The 20,751-nt window shown below is 41.6% G+C and overlaps 2 protein-coding genes across 5 annotated transcripts in view; one reads left to right on the plus strand and one right to left on the minus strand.

Moving 5' to 3' along the window:
* Positions 1-10,341, minus strand: zgpat (zinc finger, CCCH-type with G patch domain). Its single transcript, XM_061801103.1, has 6 exons — positions 9,743-10,341; positions 8,847-8,980; positions 8,591-8,737; positions 8,016-8,135; positions 4,011-4,428; positions 1-322 (listed from the first exon to the last, which is right to left on the minus strand). Exons 1-6 carry the CDS (start codon positions 10,339-10,341, stop codon positions 184-186), a joined length of 1,557 nt encoding a protein of 518 aa, XP_061657087.1. The 3' UTR covers positions 1-183.
* tti1 (TELO2 interacting protein 1) overlaps positions 10,313-20,751 on the plus strand; it is an 18,689-nt gene continuing 8,250 nt past the window's right edge. Inside the window, exons 1-12 of one of the 4 annotated variants that reach the window (XM_061801069.1) lie at positions 10,313-10,452; positions 12,610-13,156; positions 13,233-13,354; positions 14,447-14,505; positions 14,565-14,784; positions 14,852-15,134; positions 15,826-15,997; positions 16,083-16,375; positions 16,611-17,000; positions 18,144-18,303; positions 18,635-18,802; positions 19,181-19,332. In XM_061801069.1, the coding sequence (XP_061657053.1) occupies positions 10,313-10,452; positions 12,610-13,156; positions 13,233-13,354; positions 14,447-14,505; positions 14,565-14,784; positions 14,852-15,134; positions 15,826-15,997; positions 16,083-16,375; positions 16,611-17,000; positions 18,144-18,303; positions 18,635-18,802; positions 19,181-19,332 (2,706 nt within the window). Of the gene's footprint in view, positions 10,453-11,393; positions 11,638-12,609; positions 13,355-14,446; positions 14,785-14,851; positions 15,135-15,825; positions 15,998-16,082; positions 16,376-16,610; positions 17,001-18,143; positions 18,304-18,634; positions 18,803-19,180; positions 19,333-20,751 lie in introns of those variants that run through there. The other 3 variants (XM_061801060.1, XM_061801079.1, XM_061801089.1) reach the window with 3 other exon arrangements.

Here is a 20,751-nt window from a genome sequence, read left to right on the forward strand (position 1 = left end):
TCTATACAAACAAAAATTAGCTTCTGGTATTTTCAGTGCAGACAAAATTCCAACCAACTGTGACTTAAACCAAATAAGTCGAATAAGTGGCACTCCTTTTTGTTGTTTGCCATGTGAGCTTGGTTTTGAATTGGAACGAATACAGCAATAACAACAATAAAAAAGTCTCATGTTAAAGAGAGGTTAGAACTCAGTCATTTTCTTGTGCGTGTCGGCCTTGTTTTGCTCTCTCTGGATGGACAACTCCTGGGCCTTCTGCTGGGCCAGCAGCCGACGGGCAGCAGACAGCTTCTGTTCCAGCTGCTTCACTCTGGATGCATCCCTTTTTATTAAATGACACAGACAACAAACGGATTAGGAGGCGAGGAGAGACGCCCTACTTTTCAGGCTGCACTCTCCCCAATGAGTTGGCCGCAGACATGATGTCTCACCTTGAATCGCCGCATCTCATTTACATGTTTACCACAGCCGTGAATTCAAATGAATCAGCACTTAAAGGCAACAAGTGGGATGCAGTACATTGAAATTAGGGATGAACAGAACAACCTATCACTTGTCATTTCAAGTTTTCAGCCACATGTACTTATACGTGTTATAAAACACTTACTGTTTAATTGTTAAAACACTTGTAAAAAAAATATCTATATATTGTTTGAAAAAAATCTAGTTTAGTGAACTTGTGTTTTTCACCTGGGATCGAGTGAGCCATGCCGCAAAGAAGAGATTCACATAAAAAGGCCTACAGATGCCACAAGATAGTGACAAAGCACTTATTTGTATTAGACAAGGCTATGGGCAGACCAAATGAAACTCCTCCACTCACTTCAACGCACAGGAGATCCTTGGCACCTAGATGGCACCAGATGGTGTTAATGCAATATTTTCATATTGAATGTGGCTATGAACTGAGCAAGAAAATGGGAAGTAGGTGAGATTTTCAGAAGATAAGGGGATAGCCCACCCCTCACCAAAAAATAAATAAAATCTGCAAAATGGTGAATCTATTACTGTTCAGGACATGTTAAGTTATTCTAAAAATGATTTGAAGCTTTTTTTTTCAAAGTCTCCCTCATATGTCCTGGGTTATCCCTGTGGGCTCCTCCCAAGACACCTCACTCACCAGGGAGGTGTCATAAGGCATCCTAACCAGATGCCTGAGCCACCTCACCTGGCTCTTGTCGAGGCGGAGGAGCAGCGACTTGACTCTGATACCCTCCCAGATGACGGGCTTCCCACCCTTTCTCTAAGTAAGAGCACAGAGGCCGTGCAGAGGGAAAACGCTGTGGAAGCGGATCTTGCTCTTTCGGCCATGACCCACAGCTCGTGACCATAGTTGAGGGTAGGAGTGTAAATTTCAGTGTGTCGCCTTTCAACTAAACTCCCTCACCACGACAAAGGGATGCAGTGTCCACATTACTGCAGCCGTTGCACCGATTCATCAGTTGATGTCCCGTTCCATTCTTCCTTCACTCGTGAACAAGACCCCGAGATACTTGAACTCCATCACTTGGGGTAAAATGTCCTCCGTAGCCTGGTTAGGGCCCGCCACCCTTTCCCAAATGAGGACAATAGCCTCACGTTTGGAGGTGCTGATTTTTGCATCACACTCGGGCTGTGAGACTTGGAGATCACGGCTTGATGAATTCAAGAGAATCACATGATGTGTTCAAAGCAGACATGTAATACTGTGGTCTCCAACATGTTGGCTCCACCTAGAAATTCTGTATATCGAGATTACAAACCGAATTGTTGACAAAGGGCAGCCTTGACGGAGTCCAACCCTTACTGAAATGCAGGGACAACTCTTAAGTTGTGGTACTTGTATGTCAAGGGACCAATGTATTATACCTGAGGGAAAGGAAGGCTAATTTGTACTAAATTTTCTCGACTCAAACTTTATGAGTCCCCTGAATTGTTATTAGATTGGTGTTTTAAAGGTCCATTGACAGCCATATATACATTTTAAAATGTATATTGTGATGAAAACTACATATAATGTTATTCACTTCGATGTCTATATGAAAAAAATGACCGGAGAGCGTGTCATTAATGCGCAAAGCTGCGGAAGTCTCACTCAACAATCCAGTGGTGGTCATATTGCCTGCAACGTCATTTGCAGATGTCACACTGGGACAGTCGCCATTGACAAGACGGTTTGCTCTGGGAGATGAACAAGAGAGATTTTCCGATTTTTCTGATGCCCCTTCTGAGACTGAAGCTCATTACAAAGAAGAGAACATCTCATATTACCCTATCGTTTCAAGCCATATTTAGATGACATGCGGATCACTTCCAAGTGACAACAGACTCCCCGACAGACGGACGAGGAACCCGATGAAATATTCAAAATGACAGGCCTGTATTTGTTTGATTTCCTCACTCTTTTACAAGTCTTGTGTATGTAGCTTACTCAGAAGGCCCCATGCCAGGCGAAGTAACTATTTCAGGGGTGCCCAGACACCGGTGGCCGGTGTGGGGGGAGGGAGCTCCATTCTCCGGCCAAACCACCTCCCGCCCGATCCACCTCCGCGTCGAGGCTAACGCTGGTGGCCTGGCATTGTTGTCGCTTGCCTCAAGACAGACAGAGCTTTTTATTATTGCTGCTTTCGGAGAAGTTTTTCGAGTTTGGTGACTATACGTCTAGTTCGCTATTTAGCTCGTGTTACACGCTATTAAACTGTCTTTGTAGTAAATTTTTTTGTTTTGTGTTGTATTATGTGCGTGACTAAATTGTCTTAAACGCAATACAAGTGCTTTGTTATATTTTGCCGGTTTGACCAAGGGGATTTATTCTAAATTCACACGTAACATATGCTATAAACTGTGAGACCAATTAGTCACACCCAACTATTATTATTTTTTTAATCGCTCTGTACACACCTACCTGTCATTTAGACTTCTCGTCCTTTACACCTGTGCAATCCATTTTTCACGACGAACTGGGTGTTTTGGAAATGTGTGAAGAGTGAATTGATCCTACCAAGTGTTTGAGCAAAATCCAGCAATACAACGAGCCGGCATTTTGGCTAACACACAGAAAAAAAACAGCTACTTTTCTAACGGTAAAACAGGTATAAACACACGAACCCGCCAGTGTGAGCGTCTGGAAAAAATGTCACTTCCTGGCTCTTCCCCAATGCCTGGAGAGGATTTTCAGGGCGGGAGATGTAAAAATCTATACACGACAACATTCTGACGTGTGGTGAAAGTAATTTGTTCCTTGACTACACTAAAAACACAAAACACTTGCATTCCAGAACTTGCACCCATTTTCCCCATTGGAATAAAAGGAAATTCCTTTAATATGTTCCAGCCATCCCACTAAAAAAAAAAAAAAAGATTATGTAATGTCGTAATTAAATTAAACTAACCCATTTGTGTCACATTTTCTCTTGCAATGTACATTTTGCTGCTCATTCGGCTATGTGTACCGGGGCATCCGGCTCTTCTCCTCTCTGTACTTCTCAGTTCGGCATTAATATTAGTTGTTCTTTGCAGAGGATGAAGAATATACGCCCATGAGTATTGTTATATTGTCTGACTGTGTAACCTTCTACATTGTTTGTGTTCAGATATCCGTTAGTTAAAGGGTGACAACCCCTCGAATTAGATGCTCACTGTTAGCCTCTTTTCCATTGTAAGCTAGAAGAGGCAATGTAGTTATTTCAAAACCGTATAATTTTCTTTGTGTTTTTAGTTTTACAGAAACCTGCAGCTGAGAGTGGCAATAGAGTGAAGTCTCTTTTTTTTTTAAAGAAGAATATTATTTGCTAATTAGATCCACCAGACTCCTGCATGTACTGAAGTGAGTTGACTAAACTGCTACCATAAATTGCTCTTATATTAAGTTTGAGCTTGGAATGCAAAACAAAAACTTATGTGATCGACAGCTCGTATCTCAAAAAACTCATAAGTGGGTTCACTTGTACCTCAAGGCACTCCTGCTGTATTTGTAAAAAAAATATTGAAAGCTTCCTTGAAAATAAATGTGTGAAACCAATGGTACTGACCTGCCCGTTTGCCTACTGAGCGACTGGGTCAGGTTCTCGATCTCCCTCTCAGTCTGTGACACCCTCTCAGCAGCTTGGAACAGTTTCACATTGAGACTCCTTTTGGTGCTCTTGCCCCCCTTGTAGGCCTCCACCCCAGTGAGTGCGGACGAACCAGCCGCCATTGCCGCCCCTTCCTCGGCACCACTGCACTCCTTGGCGCCCAGTTTGTAGTTAAGAAAGTCAAAGACGGTGCTGCGCTTTCCGTTGGCCTCCCTTTGCTTTCGCCGACGCTTTGGCCGGCCTGTTTGTCCAACATCATTTGGCTTGCTCTTAGTGCCTCTCAGAGTTAACTCGGCGCACTGGTCCAGTGATTTGCCTTTGGGTACGAGGACTGCCATGACGGGCTCCACTCGGCCCTCCTGCGTTTTTCCTAAACCTGGGAATACGAGAGACAAACTTGTTTTGGAAGCTCAGTTTATCAACTCTATCTGTATTCATGTCTTCGTCAATACATCGTGACACCCCAAACATAAATAGAGTTGCTATTTAAAGTGAGATAAATGATAAAGAAAGCTATTGTTTTACACAGGGGTGGGAATACTTTATGCCCCCATTTACATTTACATTTACATTTACAGGCCACATTGGGTTCAAAAGTCTGACAGGACCGCCGGGCCAGGACCTCATAGCACAATATGGACACGCAAATAAATGTTCAATCTGATTTACAAATGATATAATTTTCAACATTCAAAACATATTACTCAAGGAAATACTCAGTGTCATTCATTTATGCGCCGTCAAATTTTCTGTTCCGGTGCTGTGTGTAAATGCTCACTAAATTAAAAGACACTTTCAAACTTACCATTCCATGTGCATTTTTTTTCATGACAGTAGAACAATTTTAGTGAGAACACTGTTGCTGGTCTCTTTTTTTGCCAGTGCATCAAAGTTTGGAGTTAATTGTAATGTGGTAATTCTCAGGATAGCTCTGAGAAGTTCTGCAGTTAACCTGGATCTGTGACGGGATTTATTGATGTTCATAACACTGAAAGTTTGCTCATACGCTGAGCCAAATAACACCAGCACTTTCTGTGCCGTCTTCCGGAGGTTTGGAAACGGGGCTTCGTGGAGTAAAGCGTAAAAGTCAAATTGCCTTGGTACTTGATTCTTGAATTGCAGTTTATTGGTGAAAAAAAATTCTTCTGAGTTGGATAAATTAGCCGCCAACCAGTCCAGTAGCTGCCTGTCCTTGGATTGACTGTTTGTTAGCATAATTTGCATGCTTCGTTGCAAAGTGACAACTGATATGTATTCCGCAATAGTTTCTTGGCATATGAGACGCACAGCTGTAGGTCAGACTTCAGTGGAAAAAATGCTTTTGTCCACACTTTATTAAATACTCGGCACTCACTGTCCACTTTTCTTTTCTTTGGTCCGCTCATTTTTACAGGAGTGCTCAGATGGCAACGGAAAATAAAAGTGAAATTAAGAATACGCTACACTCCAACAAAGGTCCACAAATGTTTAGTGCGCTATCTACTGGGAAAATGCTGGCATTGCAGAGACAAGATGAAATGAATGATTTTTTTTTTCAAGTGGTTAAATTCAGCGGGGCATATTGAAGTAACTAACAGGCTGTATACAGCACATGGGCCGGAGTTTGCCAATGTCTGGTTTTAGACATGGCTCCTTTGTGATTGATATGTTACAATCACATCGGCGTGGTCATGCATATCAATGGCACTGGGAAGACAGAACTCACCAAGAGCTGGTTATTGTCTCAGAACCTCTGACCCTGCAATGTTGCGTTTTCTGTTCAAATTGATAGCTCACCCTGTCTCGGTATGTCAAGGTGGAAACATCCTGGACAAAGAATCGGTTGTATTTCACATCTCTGAATCTAATAAGATCAACAGCCTCCTTCACTTTGTCTTGGTCATGTTACAATTCATATCAGTATGTCAGAGGAAGAGAAGCAAATTGGCTAAAGCCTCATGTCACAACTTTAACCTTAGCTTAGTTGCAATGGCAGCTGGTGTTTTTTAAGATAAATGTACTTCAGCTTTAGGCTTGCGTCATAAATCGATATTCCATTTCATTATCTTAACTAGTTTTCTGTATATATTTGTACATCTATGGCCTAATTTGGCCAAAAACTGATACAAAAGCTGAAATTTTAGATTCACAGTGGAACATCCGAGGTTCTGTTTCAGGATTCTGTTTGATAGTTTGAATTCCAAAACAATGTTTCCCAAAAAACATACAAATAATCTGTTCTAAAATCAGAGTCTGAACTGAGCAGACAATGATGTAAGTTACACTAACATTCAAGCATGCAAGTAGAAAAAGACGATAGCCACTGTTCAAACATAAAAACAAGAAAGCACTCATAAGTCTTGAGTATATATCCAATGTGAAGGTCAGTGTTGCTTTGTTTTTTTTTTTAACATTCTAGCTCAATGGCCAATCAAGTGTAAAAAGAACTTAACCACGGCAAAGTTCTTACTCCCTCAATGACAATTCTCTTATGACACATAACTTGTGTTTTCAACTGCTGCTTAAATCGTGAGCTAATATAAGAAGGGGTGAACCCCAGAGAGGAAATCTCACATTCCTATTGCTTCAAGCAGGAATTGGTGTTCTGCGCCTCAGTGAACCAGCATGTACCAAATCAAGAGACTGAAATGAAAACTTGCAAATCGAATTCAGCCACTCAGTTACTTCAGTCTGACCGCGACACGTCAAAATGTCCTTTTTTTGTAGATATAGAAAACATGACATCTCCCTCCAAGTGTAATCAAGTGTGGGTAAACCACAGAAACAGGGATGAGAATGACAAATTGGGAAAGACACTGAAAATCTCAGCCTTGGGTGGGGGTTCAAAGGTGGGTGTGCCCCCCTTTGGGCACGAATTTTTTTTTATAAAGCACACTGTTAAATGCTGACCTCTGGTTACTTCTAACAGTGTAAATACAGGGCAATCATAATATTTTGAAAATCTAAAATATGAGTCCAAATAACCAAAATAATTTTGCCAAACTTCAGACATAAAAATGTAGACGGAGTGAAATTTACATCAAATAGGCTACTGCACATACAAGTTATACTTCAGAAAGAAGTACACAAGTAAAGGGCCAGTGCTACAGATAGGCCTAATCGTATTAACAGTTGTTAATTATATAATATTTGGGAAATTTATGTCCAACTTACCTTTGTGTTTCCTGGTTTGGATATGCTCCTGCATAAGTGCACAGCACTTTGCCGGGAACGTCCGCTTTTTGTATGTGTTCGGTTAGACATGTTGATACCGTTTTCATTGCTATCTGCACGGTTACACTTTTTTCAAGCCATGCCCAACTGAAAAAGTTTTTTTACCCCACAGTTTTTATCAATTTCTTCATCTTTTTTGCTCCAGGACTTTCGCCATACTGGAAAACATGCAGACCGCTTGATAACATATACCTATGTATGTCTATAAGTTATATCTATGCCATAGTAAACAGAATGCTTCTCTAAGAAATGTTAACATCAGAGTTAAAACACCGAAGAAATACTGCAAAAATGCTGCTGGAAATCAGAATGTTGTCGTTATTATCAACACCACATTTAACGCAAAGAGATAGCAATGCCTTAAACGGGTAGCAATGCCGTAAACAGGTAGCAATGCCGTTTTCCGCTATCACAGCTGTGACAAATTTCACAACAAGCGTTGCCGATAGACGCTGGAAACCAGTCTTGATCACATCCTTGCCCCACAGCAAGCCGCACCCAGCCCCCCAAATTTTCTCAACGAATCTACACGTTACACAGCAATGAAATTTTCAGCTGAAAAAATTCTGAATTCCACGAATCTGCAGAAAATTCTCATCCCTGCAGAAATCATGTCGGTACGTGACCAGAAATGCATAGCACATACAGTCCAGATCCCAAATCATTTGCGGGTACCAAGTTAACAAATTACAGTTCAGGGAAATCGGAATGAATTCAAAATAGGAATAATTTAAGAGCATTTTCACCAACCTTTGCCGTATTCATAGCCCATTTTGAGCATTAGCTTGGATCCGATGCCTCTCGTGTGAACCTCCCAACCTCCAAAAATGGCAGTGTTGCATGCTGTCGATTCGCCAACAGACTCCAGAACTATTGGAAAAGACATTACAGTCCAACAGAAAAAATTAAGAAATAGAAGAAAACAAAAGCAGTTTTATAATGACAGAAATCTATTCACTACATCTTCTATTGCATGTGAATTTCTGATCACTTTGAAGTAAGGTATAATATATTTTAAGGTGTAACTCTCAAGTTACGTGGATTACTTGATTTTGATTGAACCATTTCATTTATCTATTTCTATTTCTCTTTGCATCTATAGTGGAGTACTGCATGTGGTTTCTTTTGTTTGTATAAAAAAAAAAACATAATTCCAGTTCAACGTGAACATAAGTCGTTGAGCAACGACAATCCAGCACAAAAATAAGATACGCTTGACATTCATCCAAAATGAGAAGTAAATAGCCCCCTTTTCTATTTCAATGATACCGTTAAAATAAAAAAAACAAGTATAACATCCACTGTATTGCAGTGTGTAAACATACCTGTAGCGTAAGCCGCATCATCCGGGTCCGAGTCAGAGGACAGCGGGTCTTCTTCTCTTAGCGGTGGGATGATGCTGTCAGCTTCAACCACAGCTTCTTTGAGTAGCAGGGAGTCAAACTTAACTGTGTAGAACCCGTTGTCGATTTCTAAATGCGAGAAAACAACCAACATGCCAGGAGATCGCATAGTGCAGATTATCACTTCGGTTGCGCAGATGTAAACTGAAAATGTAAATTCTCAAAAGTATTCCAGTACCTGTTATTCTGGCAGGGTACCAGATGCCGTCCTCATGCCGAGTCAAGCAGGACGAGCCTTCCTCGAGGCTACTGAGATTACAGTCCACGAAGTCTCTGAGCTCCGACATGTATACCACTTCCCCGTGGGAAAACCTTTGCGTAACGCGAATAAACAAACAAGCCGAGGATTTTACCTGTGTGGTTTCATGATATAGCAAACAAAATGCTCAATTCAAAGTAATGGATCCTTTCTGTAAACCAACATTTGAACAATAATTACTTTACAAATTGCAAGGAGACATATTTGGCACTTCACTGAGAGGAGGCACAACTAGAAAAGTATTTTGTTTATTTTGATCATTATTTTAGATTTCAGTCAAATTTACAATACGTTTCTGTGGTTATAATTTACAATTTCAAGTTCAAAGTTCAATGCTTCATAGTTGTAATGATGTTGTTGAAGTGTAGTCATACTTATCCAGTCGCAGTTTTATTAAGTTAATACTAATAATAGTTGGAAGTATATATATTATTAGTAATTAAGATTATGTTATATAATAATAACAATATGGACGTTTGTCTGCACCACTTGGACAATTGTTCCAACCAAAAAAAAGTAAAGACTGGACTGTTTTTTTTTTTAATAATTACAAACTTACCTCAGTAACAATAACAATACATATATGAACGTATTTAAAATATGTCCGCTGCTTCAGCACCAAATTGTACATATTCATCAACACCCAGCTACAACACGTCTGATTGTCTTCTCATTAAGGCTCCAGTATTACTCAATGAGAAATTAAAAATAATACTGTGTCATAGCAACAAAAAACTGGACAGAAAAAAAAAATCCTCCAATAGTCTACAGATGACCAGTAAGCATAACTAGAGTGATGAAGGTGGAAAAATCACCTGCAGTTCTCCTGAAAGCGACACTTGTCCTCGAGATAGAATGGACACGGTTTCATGGACTTCTGAGTGGGATGGATGTACAATACTCTAACTTGTGGTTCTCCTCCATCTGGTGCCTCTGCCCCGACCACCATGGCATTGTGGTACTCCAGGGTCCCCCACGACGTCCTGTAAGGAGCTCTCACTTTAGTACCGCTCAAAGTGTCTTCCTCCTCCCCCTCCTCTTCTTCACATGCCTCTTCTACACTGCCATCAGGCTCCTGATTTTGTTCCCTTGTATCAGAACTAGACCCCGAAAATTCCCCCAGCTCCGTATAGAAAGCAGCGAACTCGGAATCGAAATGGCCTTTTGTGTCAGCTGGAGTCTCCAACGGGTTGGTCTGGACTTTACTGGTGTCCTCCAGAGAGGCTACGAGCAGACTCTTTCTGAAAGACAGCAGGCTGGCTTTGGTGAGTCCTATCAGCTGACACAGGTCCTCTTTCAATTTGAGCAGGTCACACTGCTGGGAGGGGTCCAGGTCAGCAGCCAGCGTGGCATCCACCTGCTGCAGCTGGGCTTCATACGTAGAGATGGCGCCCTCCAGAGTTTCTTCATCCATAGTGTCAGTTCACACTGGGCAGGACGGGAACAACAGGCATCCAGCCTTTGGGCAAACTGTGCCGGAAAGTGCACAATTTAAAGTTGAAATGAGTTCAAACACTACAATAAGGTGAGTCAGTTTTGACAAAACACAAATACCCACTAAATCACAAAACCATAATGTCGGCGATCTGTACCAATAATAAGGACAAGCTGTAAAGAAAATGGATGAATGATCATATTATTAATAAAATAGTGGCAGTATTTAGTAATTAAACAAAATTCAACGGGAAATAATGCAACAGCCGAAAATACAAAAGCGTGCAAATATTGAAGCATCAGGTAGAGTGATGTGAGGAAATACTTTTCAATCTTTTTTAATCTGTGGCAGAATTTACATGTTTAGTGCATATTACATTCAGTGCAAACAAATTCCATTTAGTGCGGACTAAAACATTATGCCAGGCTTTAATTAATCAAAATGCATGAAGGTGCAAAACTACGTTAATTGCAGACGGAAACATTTGACTTACAATTAAGATAAAATGAGATTTTACCTCAATGGGAACAGTAATACTGTTTTAGTAGATGATACGGGAGGAGCTAATGTAGCTAAGTGTTAACCGTGATCGAACTAACTGTTCGATGTGGTCATCAAACCAGTGGAATTACCTTCGTTATCTGGCTAATGGTGTGAATTTAATGGCTCAAAAGAAAGGGTGACAACAAGCAAAAAGATGCGTCGTATGATATAAAAATGTCAATAAGACAATACATTAGAAAAGTTAGATCGTTTCTATCACGCATTTTACAAGACTACCACTACAGTTCTTGTTATTTTCAAAATAAATGATCTCTTTGCGACCGCAAGTTGTAGAATTAATTATTTTTTTCACAAATACTACATATTGTATTAAAAGACTTTACTTTTACGTAGTTGCGTGTTTATTTGGTATTTTAATCGTATATACCATTTTCATATGAAACCAGTTGTCATATATTTTCTAAAATAACAGGAAGAGGATTTTCTTGCTTATTTGGTGCATTTCGTCGAACATAATATACGTCGCCCGCGCACAATTTTACGTCATCCAACAGCAGCGCCATGGTGGTTGTGAGCGTGTTGTTTAGTTTTGTTGAGAGACGTTTTTTATTTTTATTTTATTTTTTTAAGCACCGTAATGTAAATCTTCTGAATTAGCCAATATAGAGGTATGTTTTCGCTAGTCGTGTTTAAAATTCTAACACTGCATGCTGGACAGCTAGTGCGTATTTGGAGTTGATGCCATCTATATTCGGAACGGACAAATAAGCGGTACCTACTTCAGTACTTCTTCTTTTCCTTTCGGCTTGTTCCGTTAGGGCTTGCCACAGCGTGCCATTTTTTCCCATCTAATCCTATCTCTTGCATCTTCCTCTCTAACACAAACTTTTAGTGTCGTATAATAGTTGTGAATTTTTTAAAATTATGAATTACATGATAAAAATTGCAGTGAAAAAGTAAAATGTGACAAATTCCAATAATTGTTTACATTACACACAATCGACTCCAAATATTTAGGGTCAACAATCCAGAGCATTGGTGAGTGTGTTAAGGAAGTGAAGAAACGGGTCCAAGCAGGTTGGAACAGCTGGCAGAAGCTGTCTGGTGTTCTATGTGACAGAAGACTCTGTGCTCGGATGAAGGGCAAAGTGTATAAAACAGCGGTGAGGCCGGCCATGATGTACGGATTAGAGACGGTGGCACTGAAGAAACAACAGGAAGCAGAACTGGAGGTAGCAGAAATGAAGATGTTGAGGTTCTCGCTCGGAGTGAGCAGGTTGGATAGGATTAGAAATGAGCTCATTAGAGGGACAGCCAAAGTTGGATGTTTTGGAGATAAGATTCCAGAGAGCAGACTTCGATGGTTTGGACATGTTCAGAGCTGAGAGAGTGAGTATATTGGTGGAAGGGTGCTGAGGATGGAGCTGCCAGGCAAAAGAGCGAGAGGAAGACCAAAGAGAAGGTTTATGGATGCGGTGAGGGAAGACTTGAGGGCAGTTGGGGTTAGAGAGGAAGATGCAGAAGATGGGCTAAGATGGAAAAAGATGACACGCTGTGGTGACCCCTAACGGGACAAGCTGAAAGGAAAAGAAGAAGTTTACATTACACACAATACCTACCGTTCATGTCACTTAACTCTGAATAAACAAACAGACAAACTGTAATAATTCTCTGAGGGGAATTATTTATTAAAGTTTTGCCATATTTATAGTGACAACTCCCATTTTTGTTTTTAACCTACAGATTACTGACCGTGGCTGTGATGCCTCCAACCATGGCCCTTATCAGCGATCCGAAGATTGCTTTTGCCTACCTGCGTCCAGCTTGTGTCCTGCTGATCCGCGAGGCTACGTTCAACAACGTGGAGACATTGAATGCTCAGTTAAAAGAGGTCGACGATGCCACCTTGCAGCAGCTCCAAGAGTACATCCTCTTCCCACTCCGCTTTGTGCTGAAAGTCCCGGGGCCCAAAAAGGACAAACTGGTGCAAGCTGTGGTTGAAGCTATGAATCACGTGCTCGGGAACACCTGTATTCAGAGCTGGCAGATCCTCCGTGAGCTTTTCTCGGAGCTCTTCCTCTGCTTGTGTTCCCCAGATAATCCTGGAAAACCTGCAGATACATCTGAGGAGCTGAAATTAGCAGTGCTGGGAGGCCTGGATGCTTTGCTTCATGCAGCATATGGCGATATTGTCTTTAAATTTTTCGAAAGCAAGATGTTGCCTGAGCTTGGAGCTGGTATTTCACTGCTCCTCACTTTAGCAGAGAAGGAGAAATCCAGACATGTTCAGGTAGCTGCCTTGAAGTTCCTCCAGGCTTTGACTGTGCAGTGTGACTGCAGTGAGGATCATGTTGTACCCTCCTCAGAGGAGCGGGAGGCTGTTGGGAATGCTATGGCTTCATTCTTACCCGGAATTACAATGGCGGTTGCCAGGATCATTACAGGAGATGTCAGACAAGGCCACAGAGTCACAATTAGGGCCATCAAGGTACATATGTCTTTGTTATCTTATGTGGTTTATTATTGATTTTTAAGGCTCCAAGGGCCACTTTCTTAAAGTGTATGGAATTTCTAATTTCTAACGAAAATATATATTCAACTGAACTATAAAATGCATAACCTTTTTGATGTTTTTCCCAGAAAATGAGTGTTTATGAATTAAAGTCCGCGAACTTTGGGCTAGTTTCCCGTGTTTGAAAAACGCGTGTGGTTGACCACTGACATCCCTCCAGGTAAACACCTCATACTGCAGATAGTTTCTCATACAAGCACAGGTAGATCCATCGCGCTGTACAATGAACGGCCAGGTGGTGGGGTACCTATTTACTAAATACGCGGCGTTTGCATAATTTTAAAACAAGACCGAAAACTTCATATATACATTCAGGATATCAAAGACTTTTCTATTAATCAGTTTATGACTAACTAAACCAAAAAAGAACTTCACAAATGCTTACCAGTCTTTGTTTCCAACACGAGGCATATCCTGCTCCCAGCGTGCTCAGCACTTTCTTCGTGGCCAGCTATTTCATCTGCATTCGAATGTGTGTGTTGTCTAACTGGCTCAAATTGATAACCTTTAATGCCTTTATAAAGCTCATATTCTTCACCGTCTTCGTGGGACCCTTCAGAATAGTGTTCATCGCTCGAAATATCGGAAAATTCATCGTCGTTCTTACATTGTATTCCAATGCTCGACATTGTTGTCACCAGTTCTGACATCACGTTCCTACTCGCCTGTTTCCGCTTCGTTTCCATCTTTTTCCGGCGAATCCAGCAATGTGCAATCATTTTTTGCCGATAATGGAAAAATAAAAAGTTTTCCTTCATAACGGATTTCAGATTCGAATTCTGTATAAAAAACTGTGTAATATTAGCAAAAAGGTGTATTGAGGAACTACCATACACTTTAAACACTTGTCCAAACGTGGGTGGTGAAAGCACCACATTTTATTGTATCTTATTATGTAGTTATAAAATATGCAAAACAAGAAAAGCCCAAGGTGCTTTTTGGACTAAAGTATGAAGAGATGACATAATTTAAGAAGGATGTTTGTTTTCACACTATTTGTCATTTAAGGTTTGGTCCAAGACTGTTAGCCTCGTCATGGAAGATGCTCAGCTTCAGTCAAGCCAGCAAGGGAAGTTGCCCTCAGCGGACCTGGGAAAGATTGGGCAACTGATTGTCTGTCGCACACAGGACTGGGTAAAGAACACGTCGGAAAAGCTGTGCACGCTCTTGAAGAAGATAATCTCAAGCACGGCAGCACATCAGCACTGGAGGGTTCGACTGGAATTGCTGGAGTTGGCTGAGCACCTGCTGGACACGTGTAGTCAGTCTTTGGGCAAGTGTGTTGGGCTGCTTCTGGAGGCACTGGTGGGAGCAATTAATGATGAGGAGCCCATTGTCAAGAAGAGGTTTGTTTTTATGTGTGCCTCAGTGGAAGGTTTTTGGCCTCTTACGGTCACCTTTTCTCCTTTCTAGGTGCGAGGTTGCACTCAAGAAGGCTTCCAAGAAAAATCAGATGCCTGTCAACATGGAAAATAGCAAATGTACAAACAGCTCTCAGACCTTCACTGACATCCTTTCAGAAAATCTCCACTCTTTGGCCACTTCGCTGCCCAGACTTATGCGGACCTCTGATGACCAAAATAAGATGTTTGTCCTTAATGTATTTCTGGGTTATTTAAAGCTCCTTGGACCTCTGGTGTCGGTTGTGCTGAACTCAGCAGTGCATCTTGAAAGGATTTCTAAAGCTCTCATGCAGGTAACAAAGTGTGTAACAACGGATGTTGTTAGTGTCTATGTTAAACCACATTTATTTAAGTAATGGCTCCACTGAAATGTATTCCATCTAAAGATTAAATTAAAAATTTTAAGACATAAAAGCAAACGTAAAATTGCAATCGTAAAATGCAATGATGTTGTTGAAAGTTTAATACAACTCAACTGTACTTAGAAAGCAATTCTTTTGAGTACCACTTGAGGGAACCTGGGTACAGCTGTACATTTGTTTCTCCAAATGAAGCCTACACAGAAAAAAGGTTGCAAGAGCTATTTTGACATTCTTCCCCTTTAATTTATTACATAGCTAAAATTAGCCTGAGATATTTAATGCATGTATATATTGTTCAAATACAGTATGTATTTCATTTCTGTTTTATAATTTCTACATCACAGCATTCGGTTAAAGATAAGGCAAATAGTTTTGGATTTTTCATTATTTTGTGGTGACCCGCAGTCCTGTTCCCATTAGAAAAGGTTTGGCCCTGCGTTGTGTTAAGCAATAGGACAGTCGCACCTCCACTTTCACAACCAAAACAAGAGCAAACTGATCATCTTTAAAGGAACGTTTACTTCATTTGGATTATTAGAGTGATATGTTTCACAAATTGGACCTTGACACAGAGCAGCAATCAGCAATCAGGATTCAGACTGTTATGGTGTTTTTGTCACAGGTGCTGGAGTTGGACGTCGCAGATGTCCGTATTGTAGAAGAACGTGGTCACGGTGGCTCATTAGAAACAAGCTCAGGTTCCCATCACTCGAAACACATTCGGAGGAAGCATTTTCTCCATTTTACTGATGAGAAGATCTTTTTTGTGCTCACGGAGATTTGTCGGACTTTCGGTATGAAGTTTTGCATTTTGTGTCACATTGCCTGTCTGCCAACTTCCAAATCTACTGAGTCATTTTCCTATGTTCGTACGTATAGGGTATTACGGCAACGTTTTTCTGCTGACGGACCTCTTCTTGGATCTGTACCGCCAGTCCTCAGCATACAGGAAGCAGGCCGCCATGGTTCTCAATGAAATCATCAGAGGCGCGGCTGGCATTGCTGTCGTCGCAAACGGACAGCGTTCAGAAGGCAAAGCCAATGTAGTCCCTCTCTCCCAGGAGGACCTTAAAGCAGCTGTGATGCTCGTCATGGAGGAATACTTCAGTTCCGATCACTGGCACTTGGTCACTGTCAATGAAGAGACTCACAGAGATCGACAGGACCGACTGGTGAGAATGCGGAGCAAGAGTTGGATTTTTTTGTTTTTGTCACCAATACAGGATGACAAGCAGCTGAGTGCATTCTAAACATAGAATATGCTTCACAGGAAGAAAACTGATAAAAAACAAAAGAAAATGTTTTCAGTATATTTTTGTTTCGGTTATTACAGCCTATCTAAAACATTCTTGCAAAGTTATTATTAAAGCTATTATGATTATTATTGTTATCATTACTTGCTTGTAGCTGCTGAGGCCGCCCATTCTCCTCTCCATATCCAACGCTCATGCCGACCCGCTCCAATTTGGAACTTTCGCCTGTGCCTCCTCACCCACCTCAACAGTCCACCAGCTCAACAGTAACATCTGGCAGCTGTGTATCCAGCTGGAGGGCGTGGCCTGTTTTGCTCAGGCCCTGGGAGACAACTTCCGTCCTCTGCTGATGACGTCACTGTACCCTGTCCTTGAGAAAGCAGGAGAGGAAACACTTCTGATCAGCCAAGCGGCGCTCGACTCTATGTGGGACATCAGCAAGGCTTGTGGTTACTTCTCTCTGAAGGAGCTGATTAATGAGAACTCTGACTATCTACTCAATGACATCTCACTTAACCTGCAGAGGCTCAGCCAGCATCCGCAGGCAAGTTGTAGTGTTAGAAGCTGTGAATGTTTTTAACTTTTGTCGTGTAACCTAAACTTTAAATATATTTAAAAAGCAGTGCCACAGTGTATATCCTGTTTCGCCTTTATAGGCTACCAATGGGTCAAATTCTTCAGAATTTTAATTTTGACTATCAGGGTGATGCAAATGACACAAAATTATATCTAGCAGTGTCTGCAGATGACTAGAGTCGAAATTTTCTTCAGTTAAACCACAACAAAACAGATACTTGTTTTGAGCAATACAAAAAAAGAGGATTGCAGTTAGTAAATACAAAAAAATCAAATCCCAAATATGAAACCTTGGAGTACTTGATTTTTTTTCTCATCAAATCACTGAAAACTCCCTTCTTCTATCTGAAGAGCATATCCAGAGTGAAGGCTCGCATGTGCCAAGCAGAATGTGATAAGCTGATCCATGCTTTTATGCTTTTTTTAAGTAGACTTGACTATTGCAATGGTCTTCTGACTGGACTCCCCAAACTCATTCAGAATGTTGCAGCTTGTGTTCTGACTAAAACAAAGGTCATAACAAATTACTCCAATTATAAATTCTTGACACTGGCTTCCAATCAGCTTTAAAATTGCTCTTAAATGTCTGCTACTGGTTTATAAATCACTGAAAGATTCATATTTAGTTTACACAATAACTGAAAGAAATGCTCATGGAATGTACACCCAGTAGGGCTCTGAGATCGACAGACTCAGGTCAAATAGTGGAGGAAAGAGTCCAAAGCAAACATGGTGAGGCAGCATGTAGCTATTATGTTTCCGCAAATGGAATAAGGTGCCCAGAGAAAGGAAGTAGGCCCCAAGTATGAATGTTTTTAAGTCCAGGTTAAAGTCCAGGTTTTTTTCACATGCGTTTTAGAGCATTTCCATATTTAAATGATATTCTTGCACTGCATGCTGTTTTAATTGTACTTTTTCTTTTTGTTTGTTTTTTTTGTTGATAAGCAGTGTTATTCTTTTGTTTTAAAATTATTTGAAACATATAAAACCTATTATGTTACCCATTGTGTAATATGCATTGTATTAATGAACTTGCTTTGCCTTGCTGACACAAAAATATAGAGTATAAGTTATTTACAGGGTTTTATCATGTGTTTGTCCTGATGTCCAGGCTCCACGGGTGCTGGCTGTGATGCTGAACCACTCCGACTGCACTTTGCTTCCTCTGGTCCGAGACATCATACAAGACGTGCTGATGGCGCTCGATCTCAGCTACGATCACACAGCTTCTCTCTTCTGCTCTGTGCTGCACGCACTCATGAAGGCGCTTGGTGAGCTATCCCTTGTAATATCACACAATGTGATTGTCAATGTGACAATAACAAGCCAGTAATAATATATAATGTCACTTTTGACTTTTGATCTACAGTGTTTCTAGCATCTTGGTTTGAATGTTAATTTTGGTTGCTCTAAATCGAACGAGGAATCACAGTACAACAGAATTGATTTAAAAATAGGAGTGAATATGAAAATAATTTGAATTTGAGGTACTTCAAATTCGATTTGGAATCAAATGTAATGTTGCCAAAGAAAATACGGATACAACTGTTTGCAGCCCACATCACCTCATCAGATTAATATTTCTGTGCTCTTCTCTTCCAGTGAGGTGGTTCCCCATGACCTCTAACACAACCAAAGACTCTATGCGATTCAAGCAGACCTCCACTGACAAGGAAGTCTTTGACGTCCGCCAGTTTCTGCTGGACTACCGCAGACAGAAAGAGCTGGCGGAGGGCATTGGAATAGAAGAGGATGACATTGACGAACTCGGTATGAATCTGTAGCTTGCGAGACCAACTCAAAATTCAACAGGCCTCATAGAAAATTTGAAAGTAGGATGACAAAGTTGTAACGCTGTTTCTCACTGGTCATCTATGACAGCATTTTCATGGCATTTTTCTGGTTCACTGTCTAGTGTGCAATGGAGGGATGTGAGATGAATTTGCCCTCTTGTGAGCGAGCGTAATCAAGGCAGTGTGCATTTTACGGCCTTTTGGGTTAAAAGTCTCGCGCTGTTGTACTAATATTAAATGAGTGAATTTCCGATGAAGGGGACCAGCGAACTGATTACCGGCTCTGCTGATGTGCCGATATCCTGGGGAGGTAATCTGAAAGCAGCTATGAACCGACACATTGCTGTCTTTGCAGAGATTCCTCCCCAGGCAGTCTTTGAGGAAGATGATGATGCCAGTGGTCCTGATGTGAAAGCAGAACTTCCGACCCACCTCAGCATCACCAAAGATGTTATGGAGCGCTGCATTCATCTGCTGTCTGACTCAAATCTATGCCTCCGTCTTAAGGTACTGCCTATTTTGCAGGTGACAATTAACCCTATTGTTTTTACTTTTTGTTTTTCGATGAGCAACCATCTACAAACACAACAGTTACAACTGCAAAATGTGTTATTTTTATGTTTGTCCACTGGAGGTCACACTGAAGATCACTTACATGATCACTTACCATTTAAAGGCCAATTGTCATCCCTATAAACCTTCTAAAATAGATATTGTAATGAAAAATAGATATGAAATTATTCACTTCAATGTCTATACGAAAAAATAAATGTGAGCGGAGAGCGCGTCATCCATGTGCAAAGTTGCAGAAGTGTCATTCTACGATATCCAAGTGATCGCCAAATTGGCTGCATCCTCTGTCCATGACGTCACCCAGACATTCACGAATGAAAACAAGCGGTGCACCCTAACTACTGGAGACGAACACGCCCCTTCCGACACGGAAGCTCTTTTTGAAAACGAGAACACCACTCAACCGAGTGAAGTTACCGAGGCAATATTACCTTATTGTTTCGAGCCATATTCAGATGATATGCGATCGCGGCCAAACCGCCTCCCGTCCTATCCACTTCTGCGGCGAAGATGAGCCATCGCGGCTCATCGCAGCCGGCCGGTGTGACTCATTTTCCTCTCCGAGGTGACTTATCACGGAGCCGAGCCGTGCTGCTTTAGGGGGTTGTTCACAGCCGCCACAGTACGCAATGAACAACACCGTCTAGCCGGGGCGCTTTACTGCATTGTGGTTGCACGCGGTTGAGTGAGGCAGAACCGAGCCGTGCTACTTTAGGGGGTTGTTCATAACCGCCCCAGTACGCGATGAACAACACCGTCGAGCCGGGGCGCTTTACTGCATTGTCGCTGAACGCGGCTGAGTGAGGCAGAGCCGAACCGTGCTGCTTTAGGGGGGTGTTCATAGACGCCGCAGTACGCGATGAACAACACCCTCGACCCCGGGTGCTTTCCTGCGTTGTCGTCTCATGCGGCTGAGTGCTGCATTGTGGCAGCGTTCTTCAGAGCCGCCGCCGTCCGGGAGCCCGTGCACTTCGCTGGCGAAGCGACACAGCAGCTCGACTCTGTCCAATGTGCACATTGACACATTTCGTACGCGGAACTTTTGTTACGTTATGAGAGATGGACTACGTGGTCTGCCCCAAACTATTATTTTTTTTAGTAGCTGTATACACACCTACCTGTCATTTGGAACCCACGAAGCTCTCATCCTCTGCACCCATGCAATCCATTTTTCACGATGAACCAGGTCTCTTGCAAACTTTTTAAGGGTAAATCCATCCTCCCGAGGGTTCAAGCAATGTCCAGCAATGCAACGAGCCGGCATTTTGGCTAACACAAAGGAACAACGAGCTACCTTCCCTGAGGTAAAACTAATGGAAACAAACGAGTCCACTTGAGGGCGGGTCTGTCCTT

The sequence above is a fragment of the Syngnathoides biaculeatus genome, chromosome 2 (genome assembly GCF_019802595.1).
Source record: "Syngnathoides biaculeatus isolate LvHL_M chromosome 2, ASM1980259v1, whole genome shotgun sequence".
Classification (NCBI taxonomy): Eukaryota; Metazoa; Chordata; class Actinopteri; order Syngnathiformes; family Syngnathidae; genus Syngnathoides; species Syngnathoides biaculeatus.